Raw genomic sequence first — 24,060 nt, 5'->3', positions numbered from 1 at the left:
TGATATCTTTGTTATATTGGTCAATTTCCCACTCTGTGCAAACCCCTCACTCTGCATACTACAGCCCTGCCAGACTTGAGGTAAATTTTTTCTTCTCTTTTCTTGCCTCCTCTTTTCTCTTCTTGGGCATCTTGTTAACCCTGGCCTTTGCTCTTTCTAATAAAACTTAGGAACCACACTGTCCAATGCCTCAAAAAAAACCTGGGTGATTTGGATTGGAACTGCACTGTATCTACTTGCCAATATGGGGAGAACTGACACTTTTATAATATGGACTCTTCCTATTAATAAACCTGATGGTCTGTCATTTTATGTCTTTTCTAATATCTATGTTAAAGTTTTAAAATATTTAAAATATGGTTGATTTTAACCCTCTTTTTGTCACATGTTCAAAAAAGCAAAAACTTCTCAGATAACGTGATGTATTTCAAAGGTTCTGAAATTCCAAAAACTCTAAAAAGAAATACAATAAAACCTCACTTCTACCCTACTCTCATTTACCGTATTTCCCAGTCCCTCACAGTAACCGTGTCTAACCATTTCTTTTTTCTTTCCAAGGTGCTTTTCTTTGTGGTTAGCATTGAAATTTCTCTATAAATATTTAATAACTTAAGGCCTTATTTTTTCAAACCCCAGCAGAACAAAAACAGATATTTAAAACCCAATCTCCAATCAGACGTAACTTGGTGCAGATGTGTGCCAGTGTACTGGTCCATTTGAAACCATGCCTTTGTGACTTTTTCTTCTTACAGAACATCCTTGTAAAGGTCCCTTTACATTTTCAGTCCTGGGTGTTCACTGGAGGGACTGACGTTGAAGCTGAAACTCCAATACTTTGGCCACCTGATGTGGAGAGCTGACTCATTTGAAAAGACCCTGATGCTGGGAAAGATTGAGGGCAGGAGGAGAAGGGGACGACAGAGGATGAGATGGTTGGATGGCATCACCGACACAATGGACATGGGTTTGGGTGGACTCCGGGAGTTGGTGATGGACAGGGAGGCCTGGTGTGCTGTGGTTCAAGGGGTCACAAAGAGTTGGACACAACTGAGCGACTGAACTGAACTGAAAGGTCCCTTAGGGGAGGGGTGCTGGTAAAAACTGCTTCTGTTTATCCACAGACCATCACTTCACACTCATTCCTGAAGGAGGTCTTGCTGAGCACAGAATCGTAGTTATTTTCTCTTCACTTAGAAGCACCTGGCATATTTTCACATAGCTGAACTACTGGAGAGAAATGGACTTTCTCAGTTCCAGTTCCAAGATTTCCCAGGCAGCACTATAATAGCCATGTCTGGGCTGGTGGAGCATGCAACAGCTCACCCAGCATGCAGGTGGGAGGATGGGGTTGTGGGCCGGTGGTGACAAGGGGCCCGGCAGCACGGGGTAGATGAACTTGGCCCAGGTAACAACTACAGTCTCCAAATCATAGCTAAAATTTCCCAGCATTTCCCTATCATTGGGAGGGGGGAGAAGGGGGTCCTTCTCACACACGGTAGCACCCTTTGGGTACCACGGACATCTGTGTGCTAGCCTGACGGGACCTGCGAACTGCCCTCATCATGGGATAAGCCCTGCTGCCTCAGCTAGACACTCACCACGAATCCCATGGAACCAGACTCCCATGCACTCGTCTGGAGGTGCCTAGCGCACATGGAGTAAGCCACCCTTCTCAAGCCTGACCAAGCCGCCTCCATCATGGACGCCCTCCACACCCGGTCACGCTTCTCGAGTGGCCGAAACCTTGCTCTTGTCCCTCTCACTTCATGACACTCTCTTCAGCCTTGACGGGAGGCTCTGATTTGAAGGTCCTCTCCCTGGAGACCCTGTCCAGCCCAAAAAGCACACAGTCTGCAAGGCACCAAAGGGTGCTCAGTCTACCTGCATGTTGGCCCTAAGCTGCTTAATGTTCTTAGAAATCTGGTTTTAAACTCAGGGCACTTTTGTGACTTCATTTTCAGTCTCTTCATACAAGAGGGACTGCACAACATGTGCTGATGTAAAGCAGAGGCACTCTCAACGTAGGGAATGATTTCCTTGACTCCCAATTTATTCAGTGAAAACAGAAAACCTGTGCACAGTGAGGGAGACACGTCTTGGTGGCATTTTGATGAAATCAAAGCAATACAAGCCTTGCCTTCTCAATTCTTTGTACTAACACGAACTTTAAACGCAACTGAAGGTATAATTATGAAATCTAGGTAATACTCACATTTTCGAAGAGTAGGATAAGGGAGAAATTATGGAGAAGCTCTGCGCTCTGGGGATGAATGTGTGCCTGCGGCCCACAGGACTGGGGTGGCAAGTCCTCCTGGTCTGGGGCGGGGCTGGAGGACACCCCGGGGAAGGCCCTGCCACCTGCTGGGTTCCCAGGAGCCACCTGCCACGGCTCCCATGGCAGATGCAGCTCCATCCACGTGGCTGAGAACAGGACAGTGAGCAGGGCTACGGCCAGTCCCAGCATGAATTCAACACAGAAAACAGGCCCTCTCTCTGTAACAGGTCACTTTCTGTAACTGCAATTGTTTTCAACTTTCAAACAAGCTTAACTATAGTAAGGACAGGACAAGTGTCTTATTAAACTGAGGAATTTTGACAAAGGACTGTAGTTCGTCAAGTTATTAACTCCCTTCAGAAATTTTGGGGTGGCGATGCAGGAATGGAGAAGTGTAACGTGGTTTATTTAATTATAGTATAACAGAAAATAAAACACAATTGAGCTTTGAAATCTAAAAGTAAAGTTTTTCAAATGGGCAATACTATAATTAACTTGTTCACTTTCTACATGATTGTGATGTTCAGTAGCCATTAACAATGCTTTACCCAAAGCAAAAACATGAAAAAAAGCCAAATAATTTTTTTTAAACTCCTAATAACAACACTTTCACAACAACAGTTACAGAACATGGGTTTTTAATGAATCTCATACTGCAATGAAGACACTGAACATTTATGAACAATTACATCAACACAGTAAAAACACCTTCTTCTACACAACACTTAAAATGCACACTTTCCCCCCAAAAAACCTTATTTTTCACAGATTCAAGCAACAGATGATTTACATAGGATTCTTCAGTTCCAGAATAGGTACAGAATTTTCACTCTGCAGAAACTGATGTGCAGTGGCTGAGAAAGGGTGTCGTTTGTCCAACAACACACCTCTCAAGAAATTCTCTTGACACACGGTCTCCAGTAAACACACATTTCCTCCTCCTGTGACAGGAAATTCTGGACTCGTCAGCACATGGACAAAACCACTCCCACTTCCAAACACTGCTTCAGATGAGATCAAGGCAGTGGGCCACATGATTTCACTGCAGCCGCACGCACACACATCCCGCGCACACTCATGTGCACAAACAGGTGTGCACATACAGCACCCCCAGCTCCTTTGTGACGCGTGAAGACGCCCTGTGACCACAGTAGCGGGTCCCACTCCTGAGAAGGGCCAAGCCCTGGGGAGGGAGGGGGCGGGGGGAGAGAGATGGGGCTGCGTGTGGAGCCTCATCCACACGGCCACACGGCTGGCACACACGCTGAGTTCACTCGCTTCCCATTGTTTCAGCAGGCAGAGATCTGGGTAAGTCTGGCACAATGATGTGCAGACATTTTCCAATGTTCCTAGCAGTGACTCTAGTAAGACACTCAGCTGTGAGACTAAAGCAGGAGAGAGGCCGGTATGTGCAGGGGCAGGGGGGCAGCTCCAAGTAAGACCCAGGGTGGGGGCCATCCTCACACCGCAGTCAGGGAATACCGGACTCCAACATCAGCTCCTGAGCCGCCACTGCTGTAAAGCTGCCCTGAAACTCCTGCCGTCTCACCCTCGCTCCTCAGGTCTCCCTCCCAGCCAGCCAGGGGTCTGACTGGGTCTGACCCCGACCCAGTCCTGACCATCCAGGGCCGAGAGGCCTGAGGTCAGCTACCATGGGGCCTGACCGAAGGACCCGCGGGCGAAGGACCAGCATTCAGGCTGCCCCACCTGTGACACCACAAAACGGAAGCGGTGACAGGACGAGGCCGACACGATGGCTTCCAGTGTCCCTCTCCGTGCCTGTCCCAAGACAGCCTCCAAGGGTTACAAACGGGGCAGGGAGAGGCTGGGGGGCACTGAGATGTCTCGCTATCAAACTGTAACTCAACAAGAAACACGACTCGTGAACACTGGACAGAAAGTCCTGAGAAGGCAGGAGCAACAGGCTCCAGGCAGAAGGGGCCGCTGGCAGCCCTTCCTGGGCAGGGCCATCGCTGCGCCCACCTCTCCTGCCTTCTGGATGAGTTCATTCCAGCTCTAAATCACAAGTGCCTGAGCCAGTAACAGTGACACCCCAAGTTTCCCAAATACTTCATGTCTGAGGTAGAACTCATTTATTTGCATTGCTGGCTCTCAGATGCCGCCAGGAAGTGAACCCACTTGGAAAAATGCAAACCCAAGGTGTAGAAAATAAATAAGGTTTGTCTTCAGGTAGCAGGGCCTTCTAGAAAGGTCAAGTCACATTCAATGGACAAGTCATCTGAAACTTCTAAAAACTGTTTATAACCACAGCTATAAACTAAAGTGCTTTAAATTTTACTTAATGTCTGGAATCAGTGATTAGAACCATTCTATTTCAGAATTTGCCAGCATGAGATACCTCAGGAGATTGAAATGGTTTTCCATAAAAAGAGCAGAAATTTTTTCTTTTCAAAAGAAACTGTCCAAATGTTGCAAATTCAACATTCTACGCTTTTTTTAACTTCTAAAATCCAAGCAGATTTCACAACTGTAACAGAACACAGAGGTGAAGCTGAGTTAGCACACGCCAGAACCCCACACAGACGTGAGGTCTCTGCCCACTCCTGCCGGACAGGCACACACGCACCATCGCTCCAGAGACCACTGACCACTCACCCAGACGCCCCGCCCTCCTGTCACCCGACACACCAAGGACTCACTACACCAGCGGCCATGGAAGGGGCTCCACCTCACGGCCGCAATGCCCACACACACAAAACGGAAAGAAGCAACAGGGCACACCTCTGGACACTTCATGCAAGCTGGGTACAGCGAGGAGAGAGCACCCTGCTCAGGCCCACCGCCCACAGCCGCGGCGTCCCAGCGCCCAGCGAGCCGGCAGGCACGGTCCCCGGCCGGCGGGAGCCTCGGAACGGCCCTCACTTCTCCTGCAGCAGAGCTGGGATGTTGATGTTCCAGCCGATGGCCTGCCGGTCAAAACCGCAGGTGAACAGGTTGCACACAGGGTGGTCCTCGCTCCAGGCTGAGCCGCACACCATCCGCCGGTGGCCCTGCAACCAGGCACAGCGCCGTCAGAGCAGGGCCTGAGCAGGACCACACCCCCACGACCCGTCAGAAAGGGGGGCCGTGAATTGGACCAGTCAGGAGACCTCCTGTGCTGCTGGGGGAGCTGCCGCAAAAAGAGGGGTGGGAACACGGCTGATCTCAGTGCAGCCCAACCAGCGCCTCAGGACCCTTTCTCCAAGAACAGGAGTCAGACAGCAGTCAACAGGAAGAATACAGAAACGGCCCCTCTGGGATGTTTTAATGAATAAGTGAAGATGGATGATGTGGGAAGAAACAAATATAATTCACTCAAAGACCCTAAGTACCTTTGAACAAATAATTGCTTCAAGGAATAAAGGAGCTAGAAATATACCTTTGGTGCCAAATAAAACAAAGATAAAATAAGTAGCCTTTCAAGTAGATTCCTGCCACCTTCAGAATGCTGGAACAAACACTGAGGGCTATCTGGGGAGTTTAAAGTGGACACACTGACCTGTTACTATAATATACAACAGGTACAGGGCAAAATTCAGAAAAGCTGACAGAAATCCCGTAAGTAAAACAGACTCTCAACAGAACAGCACCAAAATTCCCTCTGCAAGACGTCCCCATGGCGGGTGTCATCCACACACTGGGGAGGCCTTCCCGGGCCAGAGGCCCAGGGCCACCAGTGGAGGGACGTCCACCGCAGGATCAAGACCTCCCCTCCATGACCACTGAGAAAACTGCAGCGGGTCACCTGAGACAGGCACTGAAGTCAGGGCTCTGGACGAGAGACCACAACCGCCAGGCCCACGGCAGGACACTGGTGTCAGTGACCTCACAGCAAGGGGAGGGGCTAGGGAGCTGGGGAGTGGAGGGCCCAGAGCACCCCCATCAGGTCCATGCTCCCACTCACACCCCTCTGCTCACTGGGCCCCAGCGCTCTCGAGTCAAATGACCAAGTACTTCTGATGGAGACCTGGTAAGAAAAGGGTGTAAAATTGTGAACTTTCTTCTGCTGACTGCATGTGAGACTGTTGTTTTGAATGTACTTGGGTAATTAAAACCCACTGTGAGAATTAACTTCTTTCTTTCAGGAGGGGCTCCTGGAGCACTGAACACAGCCAGGCTGGCTGGGAGCTCCCCAGGTCAGAAAGCGGGCCCCGCCCCCAGCCGCCCGCATAGGCGGCCCCAGCACGCACCTGCCGACTGCTGCGTGGAAGCCTGGCCAGCCGCACACCCGACATGTCAAACAGCCTCACCTGGCGGTTGTCATGGGGGAGGGCGATGATTTTTTGGCCAACGCACACATTGATCCTACAATGTGTAGGAGAGAAAAGTAAGTTACGTAACCAACAGTGACAACACGAGTTTTTGACATTATAGGCGATAATGTAGTGGGGGTTTCACACATTCCACTCTTCAAGCCAAAACACATTAGCAAACCAAGGTGTTACCAGCCTATGGCATTAGAAAACGGGCTGAGTTACTCACCTGTAACTTACATGTGCTACACAGTAACCTCTGGCCAAAAATGACTCATTCTTAATTCTTAAAAAGCTCAATACACCAACCTGATTTTATACCCAGGTTTCAGTATTTATAGAATACAGAATGTGCATTAGAGGATCAATAAAATATATTTTCCTGGGACTCTAAAGCACTTTTCCCAAGGCCCTACCAAGTGAACACAAGTTTACAGGAAGCCAACACATGCCACAAGCCCCCTTAAGGCCACCCTAATGGTCCATGGGGGAGCACCCATCACCTGTTGATGGCAGAGTCTGTGCGGATGGTGGCAATGGGGGACCGCATGTTCTTCAGGTCCCAGACCTTCACAGTGCGGTCGTCACTGCCAGAGACCACGTTATCTCCCACGGTGAACACGGCAGAGGTCACAGTGCTGCCAAGAGAGGGCACGGGGTCAGAACCTCATCAGGAAGTCCCTGTCCACAGTGCACAGCAGACACCCTATCCTGCCACCCCAGGGCCTGTCAGGCGGGCAGGGAGGCAGGGATGTGGACACCATGAGTCATCAACTCCGCTCACTGGTTCTCCTGCTAACCCCCGCCAGCACACAGGGGCCGCACTGACCTCTCCAAGGCGGCCTCACCTCATCCCGGCAGTGGAGCAAGGAGCAGGCTCCCAGACAAGATGGGCCAGATAGACAGGACCCACCGAAATCTCTAGAGCAGACAATTAAACATCCATCCCAACTGAGACTTTCAGACAATTCAATCAGAGCACTGGAAAAAAAATTCATTCCAACAACAAAAAAAACCATTTAAAAAATGATCTGAACAGACTTCTCCAAGAGAGGTTTACAGATGAAACCTGAAAACAGGCCCATGAAAACGTGCTCACCATCACTAGTCACCAGGGAAATGCACACCAGACCCCAGTGAGCTGGTACTCCACACCTGTCAGAATGGCCGTCACCAAAGAGACAGCGATCAGTGTTGGAGAGGGTGGGGAGAAAGGGAACCCTCCTACAATGCTGATGCAAACGTAAATTGGCGCAGCCACTGTGAAAAACATTGTGGAAATTCCTCAAAGACAGAACTATCATGTGACCCAGCAATTTCACTCCTGGGTATTTAACTGGAAAAAATAAATAAATAAAAAAGATACACACGTCCCAAAGTGCATGGCAGCCCTGTTTACAACGGCCACGACACAGAAGCAACCAAAAAGTCCATGGACAGAGGACTGGGTAAAGAGGATGTGTCCACACAGAGGGATGGACCTGGAGGGCACTGTGCTGAGGTCAAAGGCCGAGGGCGCCACAGGGAGAAAGATGGAGACAAGGGTAACCCCAAGAGCAACGCAACGAGTCACCCAAACTCCTCATCCGACGACAAGGACACAGTGCGGGCTTGAGTGGGAACCAGGTGCTGCTGCCCCTCAGGTCACAGGGCCATCAGGGCCCAGCCGCTGACAAGGCCCTAGGGCAGACACCTCCACTGCTGGCGACCTCCCTGTGGATGTGAGGTCTCAGGAGGTCTGGCCCAGTTAAACCTCAGTTAACACTGCTAAATTAGTGGGAAAAGTCCCCACAAAGCTTGTCAAACCCTGTTAATGAAATGCTGAAAGACACTGGGTTTCAATGCATCAGGACCCTGACAGGTATTGTGGGGCATCAAAGAGAGAGGCTGGCTGCAGTTCTTCCAAGGACTGTCCTCCCAAGGCCTCTCCCACACGGTCCCTTGGGGCGGTGGAAGGCCCGGCCCCACCAGCGCCCACCGCCTCATTTATCTTGTCGCCGAGAGCAGCCGAGCGTGTGCCTCCAGCTGACAGAGCGGCTCCGCTGCCGCGGCACGCCTAGAACATTCGTTCCGCTCCCTCTGCGGGCCTCCATCAGCGGAGACAGAAAGCTGGGCTCCTCATTAGGACCCACAGCTGTCCCCCCATCACACAGGGAAGCGGCTGCTCTGCATAACAATCTGCTGAAACTTCCCAGCCAAGGAAGAAAGTGCACAATGTGGAAAATGAAGCCCGGAGACAGGAGGCAGCAACTCCTCTGGCACCGGCCGCAGGCGCCTTCTCACGCTGAAGGGGATGGGGCATCCGACGGGGCAGAGTGAGAAGGCAGGGAGCACACATTTCAGCAACGGGGCCCAGGCAGACCCTCACTCCTCCACCTTTGCAGGCAGCGTAAGGGGCACGTGGAGTGCAGACCCAGGTGTGACGTGACACATGGCCCACGCCACCCTCCTGCCTGACAGTGCTGCGCACAAACCCAAAAGGACCTAACCGATGCTGCTCACAGGGCTCGGGCAGCCCCCCACCTTCCACCCACTGGCCTCCAAGCTGTGCTTAAGACGCTAAGGTCCCCGAGGAGGAACCCATCCTTGGGGACACCCTGGGCCCTCAGAGCGCCGCCCCCACGAGCACTGGCACCCCCAAGTTAGAGAATGCTCGGCTCCCACAGTTCACGATCTCAGATACCTGAATGAGAAGTGGAAACTCATCTCCCAATGACACAAACTTCTGAGGAGTCCTGAAAGGCCAGCTCCCCAAGGAGCAGACCCTGAGATAGCAAGCATTCAAAGGAAGTCAGGTTTGCACCACACCGATTCTTTCTAAGATTTCAAGTCTGGCTTCCCCTGGAGGAGGGCAGGGGACACTCCAGCAAGCAAGGCCAGACCTCACTTGATGCCCCTCTCCAGCCGCCCCCAGGCTCAGTGCAGACACTCCTGTCCACTTCACAATGAGGCTAAATCCCAGAACCGCTCCCTCGATCACCGCGTGCCAGGCCCTGCGTCCTACGAGAAAATACACGACAGAAGGTACTGACACTATCCAGCCGAGGGCCCTGACAAGGTCGCGTGCACATAGGCCTCAGAGCCGCATGCAGCACCTATCAGAAGCGACACGGGCTTCACGGAACATAACACGTGTAGAGGCGTGGGTGCGACCTCTTACAGGCACCACCACCGCCCCACCCTGCTCCCTGCCCCAGGGAGCTCAAGGCATCCTGCCAACACCTTATCAGGTCCAGAAGAAGTGCAGACAGAAATTTTTCTGTGAGACATCGTATCTTGTTTTCTTTAGACAAGAAAGCACCTGAGTTCACACTCTAGGAATAAAGTAAACAAGTGTATGAAAGGAATTTAGGCAAAAAAAGAGAAAAAACTCTGCATTCTCAGATATTTCTAAGAATGAAATATTCCGTGCTGAGCTAATTTCTGATTTCTTCAATGCCAGAGTTTATGGCACGTGTAGACACCATCAGCTGGGCACAGCCTGGAGTCATCGGCCACCCACGGGGGAAGCTTAATGACCAGTGACTGCCTCCACTGCTGGCCCCTTTTTATCGCAATGGAAACAAAGCAAAATGAAACTAAAAACAGGGTGACATCTCTGCCGCATTCCACAGGAGGCGGTGGTGCTGGGGGGCTCCTCTCAAGTGCAGCAGGGGTTCCAGCGTCAGAGTAAGTTTCGTGACAGTGAGAGCCGTTACGGCCCTGGATCCAACCCGCATGACCGGAGTCCAGCCCCACTGACTGCACGTCACAGAGGGGCCAGGGCGTCGTCCCCACCAGGCCATCCTCAGGTGGTGGTGGAAAGCACATGAACGCACAAGGACCGAGCCCATCAGACAAAAAGTTCTGGGTTTCGGCTAAGGCTGATGACAGAAATACATGAGAAGTGAACTGCCAATAGTTGAAACTCCTGTGACATTCCAAATTTTTCCAACTAAACATCTCTGTCATTTCCAAGAACAGAACACACTACAATCCCCACTTATCAGGAAAACAGCTGGTTACAAAAGGTTTCTAAAATTGCTTTTCAGTCAAATTGGTATACCTTGGGCCACCAAAAGCTTGTAATAATACAGACCCCAAGCTTCACTACATAAATCCTGTTAAGATTCCTATTATAATGAAGAAATTTCATAATACAGAGTGAAAATAAAAGCAACATACCAAAAAGGGGGTGGGGGGCTCATTTGTCTCTTTCACAAATGTACAATGAAAACCCTGAACAGACACTCCACCCGGAGCTCTCTCTCCACCCAGCAAAAATAATACAGCCAGATCTCAGGGGGACTCGTCCTACAGACGTTCGTTTATCTTACACAATAGTGTTATATCTCAAACCCTACTTTCTGAAAAAGGCACAGGAGCCACGTAACAGTACCAGAAATAAAAAGGAGAAAACAGTATCTCTTCCAGCTCCTAGAGAAGCTGGGCTACAGAACTGAGTCAGTGATGCTGAAGCCTACACCGCTACATCTTGCCTTAGGAACAACCAGCACACAGAACACTCGAATTACCTGTATTTCGAGTTAAAGTACTCATATCACGGAAGATGTTAAGAGTCTAACACACTTCACTAGAGAACTTGTGCTGAGTCCCTATAAATGAAAATATGCCCTAAGATGAGCTTTCCTAAAGTGTGTTCCACATCATAATAACATGAAACATGCAGTCACACAGTAAGAAACACTGCCTGTGTGTCAGCAACCATCCACTGAGAACCCTCCACAGGGACTTTCCAGGGTGACACAAGGGAAGAAGAGCCACACTCCTGAGAACAGCACACCTGAGTGTTTGTTTCAATGCTCAGAAAACCACTGGGTTAGGAGGATCAAGGAAACCATCCTAGAAAACCCAGTCACCTCCCAGCCCAGACCACAGTTAAAAAGACATTTATGCGACCGAGACTCACTCCGTGTGGCCCTGGAACACGTTCACGGAGTGGATGGAAGGGTCGCGGAAGTCCCACAGGCGGAACGTCGTGTCGCGAGAGGAGGTCACCACCAGCCGCTGGGTCGGGTGCGTGCAGCAGTGCGTCAGCTCCTGGTCATGCCCTGTGGGAGATGGAAGACGCAGTCACAGTGAGGCCCCCGCCCGGCTCCCGGGAAAAGCAGCTGCGGGGACGGTGTGTGGGATCAAGGGGGACCCGTGTTCCTTCCCCTCGTGCATTCGAAAGAGCTGAATGAGCAGTGTGGGAGGGACACTCCTGACCCCGACGGATGAAAGGTCAGGAGGGTCTCTAATGGCCAAATGTGTGAGCAAGTACAGTTCTGAGTTTCGCATGTGAGAAGAACCTCTAATAATCCAAGGGGGAAGCACATGGTGAGAGACATCCCTGTCACTCAATGACAAAATGCACTGACAAGCAGGTATGAAGGCTGGTGGTGGGCACGGGGCTATACACGCCCTGCTGGACTCCTGCCCTGCATGTGGGCACAACCTGCAGATGTGTGGGATGGTGTTCTGGTGATCTCAGTACATTATAACGCAAAATGGGTTTTGCAGATATGACTAAGGCCTCCAAATTGCATGGCTTTCAGTTAGTCAAAAAAAAACCCAGACTTCCTGGGTGGCCTGCCACAGTCAGGTGAGCCTTGAGAGAGACTCGCTCCTGCTGGCCCGGAGGAAAGCCAACACCATGTGGTGAGAAGCCTCTGTCAGGGCCGGGGGAGGGGGCCTGCAGCCGCCTCCAGGTACTGAAAGCTGCCCCCAGCCGAAAACTGGCAGACAAACGGCCACAGGAAAGGGATCCTTGCAATGGCAATAAGAGGACCGCAGGTCTCAGGTGAGGGCACAACCCTGCCAGCATTCTCATCCCGCCCACGACCCCCTGATAATCAGAGCGTCAGGAAGCACGTGCCCAAAACTCCTGGCCAAGGAACAGCATGTTATTTTAAGATACTAAGTGTGTGGAAATTAAATCCAAAAAAAAGCTAACACACCAACCACATTCAAATATCTACATACTGCACATCTCTAGATGCAATTACACCCCCTGAAGAAAAGATAAATTTAGCCACTAATGGCTCCATTACTCAGGAGGATCTCTGAAAATCACAGCTGTGCCAACACTCAATCCAGACGAGAAGTCCCTCCCACACGACGCACCTGTCAGGGAGTGGACGAGCTCTGACGTCTCCACATCGTACAGGTTGGCCGTTCTGTCCCAGGAGGCTGTCACTGCCTGCTTCCCGCCAACCAGCCAGTCAGCAGCTATGACCACTCCCTGGTGGCTCTTCAGAGATGTCAGCGGCGCCCGGATGGTGGGACAGTCGCTGGACGCGTCGGCATCTGCATCAGGCTCGTCCTTGTCGGAGCACTCCACTTCGTCCTCGCCACAGAGCTGCTGCTGGGGAAGCAGAGGCAGTTCCCTGGGGATCCTGACCTTGCAGACCAGCCGCACAGTCAGACCGCTACCGCCTATCCTTCCAGGACTTAATGACCATTATGACCGTCCCAGCGGGTGTCTGGCACTAAGTAAACATGCACACACACACCATGTGGGAGCACACACCACATGGACACACGTACACAAGGATATGTGTGTCACGTCTACAAACACGGCAGAGTTAAAATAAAATCTCTGTTAAAATAAAAAATATATACATAACACACTCAATTAAAAATGAATTCTTAAGTGGCTTCCCTGGAGGCTCAGTGGTAAAGAATCCACCTGCCAATGAAGGAGACATGTGTTCAATCCTTAGTCCAGGAAGACCCCACATGCCTCAGAGGAACTGAGTCTGAGAGACACAACTATCAAGTTCTGTGCTCCAGAGCCCGGGAGCTGAGACTACTGAAGCCCATGCATCCTGGAGTCTATGCTCTGCAACAAGAGCACTCACTGCAGTGAGAAGCCTGTGCATCACAACTGGAGAGTAGCCCCCACTCGCCGCAACTAGAGAAACCCTCACAGCGTGAACTCACCCAGTGCCCTGGGCCTGCAAGGACCCCCACCTGCGGGAGCAGCCCAGGGAGGGCCCCTGTGTGCACACCCCACAGAAACAAGATCAGATCAAGTCACCCAGGAGGAGGATGAGAGCGCACGTGAGGACCCAAAGGTGGCACTGGGCTGATGTGGTGCAAGTACACCCGACAGGACAGGTAGGAACTGGGCGGTCTGTGGTTTAAACCTGTGGTCCGTTCTTCTCAACATGCAACCTAACTTGTCACCAACATTAAAACTTGACCCACGTGACAATGACATCACACGCCCCACTAACCTACAGGGTTTATCTCACATGAGAGACAGACAAGTTGTCTACAATCAAATACATAAAACACTAAAAATTTAACCTAACCTTAAAATTAAAGGACTAACATATGTATATGTTATAACTTTTGTGGAAAAGATAAAGTAAACGTAACCACAGGCGATGTAGACAGACGCACGCCCTGGTCTGCTGGGCGGCCTGGCACCCGGCTGGTGTCCTGGCAGGCAGACGGTGGCCTCGCTTGGCCTCTCCTGAGTGCACGCAGGGAAAAGGTACAGGGAGCCCTCGGGTGCCTCTTCTCCTCCAGACACCAATCCTGCTGGTCAGAGCCCCACCCTGCAACCTCACTTGACCTCAGTGACTTCTTCAGAGGCCCATCTCCATGGACAGCCCCCCAGGGTGAGGGTTCTAAGCTATGAATTTGGGGACACACACATTCAGTCCACAACAGAAACCATTAAGTTCCTCCTAAAACTCACAGATGTCCAGAACCCACCGACATACCCCGGGTCGTGCTCTCAGGGTAAGTAAACGTGCTGCTTACACTAGAGTCGGCCGCAGGCTGAGGAGCAGGCAGCTGGACTGCATACCTCCACACATGGGCAGTCTGATCTCCAGAGGCTGAGGAGAGAAGGCGGGGCGGGGCAGTGCGTTACCGGCACGCAGACGAGCATGGGTGAGACCCCGCTAAGTCCACTCCTTGAGGGATCACAAGGGATTGACTTGACTTAAACAGGTTCTTCTGAGATGTTCCCAGGAATAGCAAAGGTGCCCCGAGATAATTACCTATAAAAATAATTCCCTCCATCCCAAGGTGGAAAGCTCTGAAGGCTCAGAGAAAACTCACAAGGCGTGGATTTCATTCTCCACCTGGCTAATCTAAGACGACAGACACCCAAGTCCACAGTAACTCGAGTGCACGATCCCGTCTGCTGAACCAGGAGGCACCTCGCCCCGGCAAGGGAGCAGCTGGTACCGAGACCTCACTGTCAGTAGCCAGGCTGCGAGGGGTGCTCAGAACCCAGGAAAGACAGAGGGCTGCTGAGAGGCACAGATGGCCTGCAGACATGCCAAAGGGCCGCCTCCACCCCAGACAGGAGCACTGTCTGGATTCCACCTTCCCTAGCTGCAAAGGCTGCAAAGCTCCCCAAAGCAGTGGATGGTAGCATGGGCCTCAGGGCATCAAAGTGTCCGACCTTCTGGCCTCTCGAGCTGGCATCCAGCCCCAGCCCCATGTGCCTCCTCTCCCCAGGCCACCACTCTGCCGGCTTCTGTCCCCACCGCAGCCTGCCGACACGTCTCAACCTCAGCCCCCTCTCTCCAGCCCAGCTGTCCCTGGTCTCCCTCCGGCTCCCCAATCACACAACAAACGGCCCCCATAACAAGGCTTCACTCCCAGCTGACGGCTCCCCAGAGGTCAGCTCAGACGTTCACTAGCGGTCACCTGTCCACAGGTGCAGGCCTGTTCAAACCAGCCTGAAGATGAAAACAGGTACTCTGGTCCTTCACAGAAAAGCCTGCTGGTCACTGGTCTAGACACACACTCACCCTCCAGGTTACATCCGTGTCCCCAAAACACGACAGGGGTCCACAGGGTCACACAGTTTTATGGGCCAACTCCTCACTGTGACCATGAAAGTGTTTGTAAGACCACTAGATGAGGTAGAGACAAACCCAAGAGACCACAGCTCTTTCTGGGAGGACCACTTGGGAAGAAGTGAAGACCTAAGCCCTGGAGGTGCCCAAGCCAGGACCGCTGACCTCCTTTCTGTGCACACAGGGACTGAGAGAGCCTGAGAGTCAGAGAGTGGGGAGCAGGGATAGGCTCTGTAAAAAGACCTCCAGGAGAACCGAACTAACTCGCAAGCCACTGCTGGTTAAAAATAACCCTTGGTATTGTTTTCTTTATTCATTTTTCATGCAACTTGTGAAATGTCTACTAACGACCAACTTCTGTGAATGGCACGGCTAATCCTGACGCTACTGATAAGAAAAGGAATGACAATTGTTTTCAGATCAGCAATAACTATTCAATAAAGAAAAAAAAAAAATCAACATACCGGTGAGGGCCAACTGTTCTGATGGATGAAATTTTATGGAATTTACTGCAAAGTAAAAATATTGAAAAAACAGGTTTACAATAAGAATATATCATCAATATCTATTACAACTACAGTATATGTTGTAAAGTTAAATTTAAAAACTAAAGAATTATGATAGTTCAATATTAAGTCTTCTCATTCCGTTAAACTATGAATAAAGAAAACAAAGATACAATGCAAAATAACTAAATATGAACTACCAAACCACTCAAGAATCGGCTACACAGGAAAACAATACTTGATCTCTTAAACACTGAGAAGTCACTGAGGGCTAAAAGTAAACCAAGATGAAAAAAGAAAACTTAATTACAAAAGGCAAAGGTAGATTATGGTGGGGGACACTGTTCACTGCCCACACGCCCACCCTTCAGAGAAGCCACGAGTTCACAATGTGCACAGAAATGAGACCACTACTCCCTTCAGGACAGCAAAGCTGGGGACTGCAAGTGAGGCATGTGCCCGGGGAGCCACGGGCTGCACAGGGCGGCGGCGAGGACAAGGAACACAGAGCCCGTCTCCCTTCTTAACAGGAGCCCTCTCTTGTCTAAAACCCAAAAAAGTAACAAACAATAAGACAGGCTATTTTTCTAAATGGAAGGAAAGAGCAGAAGATTTAAAACTGTTCCAAGTGGCTGACTTTGAGAAGTGGAGATGGCAGTGAGAAGGATGAGCACAAGGCCCCCATGGGTTTGTCACACAAGCTAACGCTTTCTTAATGCTCAGGCTGACGAGTACTCAGTATGTCACACCCACTGCAGGAGCAACAGCCCCCAGGTATGGTCCTGAGGGAGATGAAGGGTCCAGCTGGAGGGGACAGTGGACGAGGCAGGGGTGGGGGGCCAAGCAGGACCTGGCCCACAGCCCCGATGGGAGAGCAGTACACCCCCACTGATAGGACGGGAGATGTGCCAGGGAGGAGGGGGAGAGGAGGTGTTTACCCAAGTCCGTGGGGGACACAGCAGACCCTGGAGGCGGGTAGTGGACACAACCTCCAAGTCTGTGTGCAGGGTGAAGGGTGAGCTGGCCAGGGGCAACGAGACACAGGCCCAGAGCCGGGGCGCCAGAAGGAAGAAGGGAGAGTGGGACAGCCCATGGTGTCCGCAGCAAGGAGCCCAGCAGCCACCAGCACCCACAGGGCTCACATACAGCACCTCTGCACCACAGAGCCTCAGCAATTGGACAGCGCGAAGCCAGTGGACACACGTCAGTCCCAGACCGTGCAAGGCAAGAGGCTGAGGCCCAGCACCCATAAGGGGACGCCCCGCGATCTACGGCTCACCTGACCCCACGTGGCCCGTGTACTTGGCGAGGCTCCGACCCGTCTCGATACTCCACAACAGAGCTGTGTGATCTGCAAGATCCAAACAAACACAAGTGAGCCGCTGCCAACATTAGTCTTTTTAATTAAACAGGAGGATAAAAATTCTAAACTGAGAAGTTTCATCACCACTAGTATCTCATGGGATTTTGCTCACACTCCTCTGTAATCCAACTGATGCAAGAGGACAGGGGGCCAGTGACCCGCCCGAGGCCATGGAACTGGCAGGGGAACCTGGGAACCTGACTCCTGGGGCATGGCCATGCTGCCAGCACCAGGCCTGGGACCTGAGACACCAGGGTCCATGGGTCATGGGCTCCTCACCTTTTTGAAATAGTAAGACTTTTCAGAACATCAAGCTATATTCAAATGCAAACAGCACCCAACTCCAGTTCCAAATTATCTGAGATAACCCATGCTCTGTGGACCTCTCCAAAACAAAGATAAAAAGGACACTCATTAAGGAAACCTGACACAAAGTGCTGATTACCCATGTGAGATTTCAGAAGTCATAAAAAGGAATCTGTATCCTTTTTAAGCTAAAATTTCCAAAATAATCTGCGGTGCTCATGTATGAACACAGTTTTAAACAACAGAAAACTTTCTTCATCATTCTAATGACTTTACATTTCCTATTCCCACTCAGAAAGGCTGGATGTAGCACATAACTTCTCACAAGTTGGCACTCCTTTTCCACAAGTGAGCACATTTTTAATTCCGGGAATTTTTTCTGAAGGGTTATTAGGTTATTAGCTCTCAGAAGACACTTCCTCTCCAAGGAGGAGAACGGGGCTCTCTGATGCCGCCCCAGGACTCCTGGCAGTGGAACCCCTACACCAGGCCAGCATGGCGCTGTCAGACCAAACAGCATGTCCTTGGAGGGGCCTCTCGAGTGGGGAAAAGTGCAATACACTATCAAAGCAAATGTACGCGGACTATGGCTGACAAGAAAGCCAATCACAACTACCTAATGCCATGGAGAGGCAATCCACCCTGTGCCACTGGACAGCGTCCCGGACAGTGAGTGGTTCCAAACGCAGCCACTCACTCGGATGCCGATAGGCACACAGCTAAGCGTTTGGCCACACTACCTCCAGGAAGGCCCTGCCGCAGGCTGGGGTGGTTCCAGACTCACCAGCAGACGCCGTCCCCAGCACCACAGGCTGCGTCCTTGCCACACTGACATCCCAGATGCCATCCCGGTGGCCAATATACTCCTTCACAAGCTGGCACACTGCCCGGGATGTGGTGGTCTTGAAGCTGGAGACGATCTGAAATTGTGATGGAATTTATTGAGCAAATATGTTTCAGTTAAAAAAAAAATATGTTTGGAAATACATAAATCATTGAAAAGTGATTTATAAATCAATGTGATTTATCAAAAGTGATTTCTAAATCAATGTGATTTATCAAAAGTGATTTATAAATCAATGATTTATAAATCAAATTTATAAATGATTCATAAATCATTGAAAAGAAAATTTAAAACGTTATAGCAACACAGTGTAAGTGCAGTTAGATCTCACAAAGCAGGGCAAAGCCCTTACAAAAGCCTCAGAAGAACCCTACAACCACCCCCCACTGCCTGCCTGCCTGTCTGTGTACCTTACATGTCCTCATACACAAACCGAAACTATCACACAACATTTCCAAATTCTCAAAAAAAAAAAAAAAAGCAGGACATAAAAAGTCAGGTAGGTACACCCCAAACCCTTAACACTAATTATTCTTACTATTGGGAGACCTGTATTTTCTTATTTTTAGTAACTCACACCAAACCAGGAGAAAAAGAATCTAAGGTGGGAAGGAATGAAAAAATAACAGGTGAGGTCACTGAGCACAGCCTCAGCCAGCCCTGCTCCTGAGGGGGAAGGGGGCAGGGCAGGGCCAGCGGACCCTGGCCTCAGGCGGCACACAGTCTGGCACGGACACTCAGGCCCAGCGGTCAGGAGGCACCGTCCTGGATGACCCACACAGCACGCAGCCCCCCTTTCTCTCACAATGGAAGGGCCTGAGGGAGACGCTAACAAAACATAAAGGGTTTGGTTTTCTAACTGTTCTGGGATAAAAGATGGCTTTTCAGCCTTTAAAGTTAATCAGAATACTGAAATGGTAAAACCAAGTTTAAAAAAAAGTGTGAGGTATTCTACAGCTGCTTTAAACACTGATTTAGCAAAGCCCTAAAAATGCATCTATGTTTAATTTCAGTATAAACACTTAAAACACAATCCACTATTTCACCACCACCAGCATGAGCCTTCAAATGATTCCTGACACAGTGAAAGGCTGAAACAGACTTCCAGCAGAGAGACTCACTCTTCAGTACACACTCCTGACTCGGCTTAAATGTAAAAGGAGGGACAGCACTTCCCAGGTGGTCCCACAGTCAGGACTCTGCGCACTCACTGCCAAGTGCACGGGTTCCATCACTGGTTGGGGAACTGACATCCCACAAGCCATCCAGACACTTTCAGGAGGGGCGGGGGCAAAGCTCATGACAAGTGGTGGGCAACTTCTCAGATACCACTGTTCTGAGATATGAACTGCCCCCACTTGCCCAGCAGAAACACGGGTCCATGGCCAAGACTTGTGCCAACCACATTTCCAGTGAAGCTGGAGGAGAGGGATTGCGACTGATGCCACCAAGCAGATGGTCTCAGGCACCGCTTCCAGGTGCAAGCCACATTCTGACCACTGAAGCACTGTTTTCCAAATATGGACTCAGGCATAACTGCACAGAGGCCCATGAGACTGAATTACCTCCAGGGAACACTTGTGATGCAAACGCAGAAGGATGCTTCCGAATTATCCTTTGCACTAAAATAAAATTTAAACTCTAAAAAACAAAGGGCTTCCCAGGTGGCGCTTGCTGTAGTCCCCTGTCAGCGTTCAGTTGCTCAATCATGTCTGACCCCACAGACTGCAGCACGCCAGCACTAGGTGGCGCTAGTGGTAAAGAATCCACCTGCCGATGCCAATGAAGGAGATGCAAGAGATGCGGGTTTGGTCCCTAGGTCTGGAAGATCCCCTGAAAGAGGAAATGGCAACCCACTCTGTATTCTTGCCTGGAAATCCCATGGGCAGAAGAGCCTGGCAGGCTACAATCTATGGGGTCTCAAAGACTTGGGAGAGTTAAAAAACTGGCTTAAAACTCAACATTCAGAAAACTGATCATGGCATCCGGTTCCATCACTTCATGGCAAACAGGAGAAACAAAAGGGGAATCCGTGGCAGATTTTATTTTCTTGGTTTCCAAAATCACTTTGGACAGTGACTGCAGTCATTAAATTAGAAGATGCTTGCTCCTTGGAAAGAAAGCTATGATAAACCTAGATAGCATATTAAAAAGCAGAGACATCACTTTGCCAACAAAGGTTCATATAGTGAAAGCTATGGCTCTTTCCATAGTCATGTACAGATGTGAGAACTGAACCATGAAAAAGGCTGAGTACCAAAGAACTGATGATTCTGAACTGTGGTGTTGGAGAAGACTCTTGAGTTCCTTGGTCTGCAAGGAGATCAACCAGTCTATGCTAAAGGAAATCAACCCTGAATATTCATTAGAAGGACCTATGCTCAAGTTCTAATACTCTGGCCACCTGATGCAGAGAGCCAACTCACTGGAAAAGACCCTGATGCTGAGAAAGATTGAGAGCAGGAGGAGAAGGGGACAACAGAGAATGAGATGGGTGGATGGCATCACCGACTCAAACGGACATGAGTTTGAGCAAACTCCAGGAGACAGTGAAGGACAGGGAAGCCTGGCGAGCTACAGTCCATGGGGCGCAAAGAGTTGGACACGACTTAGCGAGACTGAACAACAACAACAAAGAGAGGCTTTTTCACAGCAAAAGAACCTTATCTTTATAAAAACCTATGTGAACAATTTCACAAGTTCCTGGGAAACAGTTTGCTGGTTAGCATGTGGTGCTGCCCCCACAGGCCTCAGAGCCAGTCCACAGGCCCCAGGAGGGGCGGGTCTGCTGGGGGTGAGGAGATTGAACCCATCCACTCCTCCAAGAACACTCGCTGCAGCAGAGCAGACCTGGACTCCATTTCACCTTCACTCTTTAAGGTGTGTGCACAGGCTACTAAGATCGTTAATAGTATGTTTCTTATAAATTCAGATAAATTTTTAGTCTCTAAAATGACTGGGGCTTTTAGTATTTCTAATACATTTTTTAAAAGCAATTATTGTACACATCCTTATCTTTGTTCAAATCTTAAATTTTACTACTCATGGTAAGAGGTTGACTCTATATAATCCTTTCTTCCTCTACTTCAGAAATGATCAGAAAATTGTGGAATTCTAAGACCATACACTGTATATATAAACTGGAATAAACAATATAATTCAAAACAACATAAGAAGTTAAATAAGAACGTAATGTCACTTGACATTTTAAAAAAGTACTTTAATGTTTATTTAAAAATTCAAAACTACTAAATGTAAGCTAGATATAACAGAACAAAAAAATTTTAGTAAGCCACTTACATCCTAGAGTTATCAAAGGAAACACAAGAAAATGTCAGCAATATTCATGTTTTTTAAAAAACAAAAAGTTACCAAAGACTTTCAAATAAGCAGAAACAGCCTAAGACTGAAGCTGCTCCTTGAATTGCAGTTCATCTCACTGTGGATACAAGCTTAAGTTACTTAAGGGAAAAATAAAAAGCTAACAAAAAACTATTTATGCCTTCATAGCAGACTCACCACAAATTTCAACTTCCTCCTAATATTAAGCAAAAGTACTATACACTCGTTTAAGGCAGGTAATTTATTTTGTTTATTCCAAATACCCCAAAGCAGAGATGCACACAAATCACCTCAAAATATTACTTCATAGTAGTATTCCGCCAGAGATAAACTAATTCCCAAATAATTAAATCCTTGCCATTTTAAATGATGATTTGTAAAACAGCAAAATATGACAAATGTCTCTATTGTGCCTTTGGACCTTCACTTTTTTATCATACTTTGCAAACTAAAGAAGAGATGAACTAAAACGTAACTACAACTCACAATGTAAGTTCCATTGCTTTATACCCATTTGTTAGCTTCTCTGAATTCAGAATCTCCTCATCAAGCCACATTAACAATAAAAAATGTACTTTCCCACAAAAAAGACCACACCTACTAACACATGCTGTGTCAGCCACAGTAAGCAGCATAGGTAGCATCCAGGTGCCTCTGCCCTGGAGCCACTTAACATCGACAATACTTGTCTTAAATATTAGGTTCCTCTCTTCCCATCGCACTACGTGCAGACCCACACGCTCATGAAGGCCCGAGAGCCACACATACCTTGCTGGTGGAGGCCTTGTAGGTGGTCTTCAGTTTCTGAGAAAGCTGGCTGGTGCTGTGACTGGCTGCAGAGACACAGAACCAACCGTCAAGAAATCACACAAGCAAGAATGTCAGAGCTGGGACGGGGAGATGGCTCAAGGACACGGAGGACAATGCAAGCCCGGGGTGTGCCCACACCAGCAGAAACATGGGCTTCCTGGAGCCTCCTCGTCCTTCCACACCCGGATCCAAGGGATGCTACTCAAGCTTGCTGACCATGCAGAGGAAGCGAGTCTGCACTGGAGTCAGACTTTCTCCCTGCAGTCGCCTGCAGGAAGCCAGCCTCACCTTTCGTCTTGAGTTGGCCCTTACTCAGTTCTGCTCCATCGATCGCTTGTCCTTCAGCTGCTAAGCGCTCATTAAGAGTCTCGACTTCTCTACGCACTGAAAAGTAAAATGTGCTTTTCAGGTATATTCACCAGTTCCAAAACTGAGTACATAAAAATGTTGCATGTTAGAATTGTCTAAACAAGCATGTGAATGATATACCAGTAAACAAGAGGATGGCCACAGAGTTCCAAAAAACTCAAAGACATTCCAAAAACACAAAGTCCACCACTCACGCCACCCCAGAAAGACACTGTGCTACTGACCCCCAAACGGGGCTCCTGGATTTCAACAGAGTTCGTGTCCTTTGTACTTTATTCTGTGCACTTAAAAACACTGTTCTGGTCCTGTCTGAAACTCAATAGAATACTTACAGTCTCGCCTGAAATCATTAGGGGAAATGTACAATAACAAAACCTGACTATCGTTACTGTTGTCTGGCACCAGAGCGTCAAGTGAAGGCTACACATCTCAAAGACTAAAAGTTGAAGGGAAAAAAAGAAAAAAATTAACAGTGAGGAGTTCCCTGGCGGTCCAGTGGTTAGGACTCTGGGCTTTCATTGCCAAGGGCCTGGGTTCATTCCCTGGTCGGTGAACTAGTCATGCAAGTCACACGGTGCGACCAAAAACAGAAAAAAAGTGAAGAGAAAAGTACTGAATCACAGTGGACGTGAAGAAGGAAGAGGAAGGCAGGAGATGGGGAAGAAGAGAAGCAGACGCAGGGTGCGGGAACGCAAGATGGGGCCTCTGTCCTCACTCTGCAGGGACCTGCGGTCACAACCCACTCCAGCAGGAGACAGACGCCCCCAACCCCCTGCCCCCAGACCCTGCCCTGAGTGTGCGGAGCTGGAAGATAGTAAACAAGTGCCATCATAAGCCCCCCCAAACACGTCAAAGCAGAAAAGAAAAGGGGTACAAAGGTGAATGTGACCCAGAGATGAAACTCTCAAATATCCATATGGAGAAGTGACAGGTTATAAAAGTATTTCAAATAAGAGAAATACTCACATTCTAAGTTTTCAATATAAAGGTTTTCAAATTCTCTTTCTATTTGACCAAACAGTTCCAGAAGAGTACTGCGAACCGAGGAAGGCAGCTTAGAATCCTGCAGAGAAAAAAGGTTGTGCTGAAAGTGAACGAGTAAGTGAATGAGGAGCTCTGACACCGAGCACTAGTACACTTTTTCCAAACGGAATTACATATTTTATTTCTTCTATGTAAACACTC

General features: G+C 49.3%; 1 protein-coding gene across 19 annotated transcripts in view; it reads right to left on the bottom strand.

Moving 5' to 3' along the window:
• Nucleotides 1–2,896: 2,896 nt before the first annotated feature.
• Nucleotides 2,897–24,060, bottom strand: part of WDR37 (WD repeat domain 37) — a 34,731-nt gene continuing 13,567 nt past the window's right edge. For 2 of the 19 annotated variants that reach the window (XM_086333581.1, XM_086333580.1), the window contains exons 3-14: nucleotides 23,842–23,938; nucleotides 22,795–22,890; nucleotides 22,465–22,529; nucleotides 18,295–18,430; nucleotides 17,121–17,192; nucleotides 15,800–15,844; nucleotides 14,284–14,360; nucleotides 12,634–12,874; nucleotides 11,438–11,579; nucleotides 7,032–7,166; nucleotides 6,466–6,580; nucleotides 2,897–5,286 (exon numbers count right to left, since the gene is read on the bottom strand). In XM_086333581.1, the coding sequence (XP_086189707.1) occupies nucleotides 5,155–5,286; nucleotides 6,466–6,580; nucleotides 7,032–7,166; nucleotides 11,438–11,579; nucleotides 12,634–12,874; nucleotides 14,284–14,360; nucleotides 15,800–15,844; nucleotides 17,121–17,192; nucleotides 18,295–18,430; nucleotides 22,465–22,529; nucleotides 22,795–22,890; nucleotides 23,842–23,938 (1,353 nt within the window). In that variant the 3' untranslated portion in view covers nucleotides 2,897–5,154. Of the gene's footprint in view, nucleotides 5,287–5,502; nucleotides 6,243–6,465; nucleotides 6,581–7,031; nucleotides 7,167–11,437; nucleotides 11,580–12,633; nucleotides 12,875–14,243; nucleotides 14,361–15,799; nucleotides 15,845–17,120; nucleotides 17,193–18,294; nucleotides 18,431–22,464; nucleotides 22,530–22,794; nucleotides 22,891–23,841; nucleotides 23,939–24,060 lie in introns of those variants that run through there. The other 17 variants (XM_086333590.1, XM_086333582.1, XR_015139411.1 and 14 more) reach the window with 13 other exon arrangements.

Source organism: Bos grunniens, chromosome 13 (assembly GCF_055505025.1).
Source record: "Bos grunniens cultivar Pamir isolate PY7600 chromosome 13, Bosgru_T2T1.0, whole genome shotgun sequence".
Taxonomy (NCBI): Eukaryota; Metazoa; Chordata; class Mammalia; order Artiodactyla; family Bovidae; genus Bos; species Bos grunniens.
Note: the sequence above shows the minus strand (reverse complement) of the source record. Positions and strands in the feature narration are given on the sequence as shown.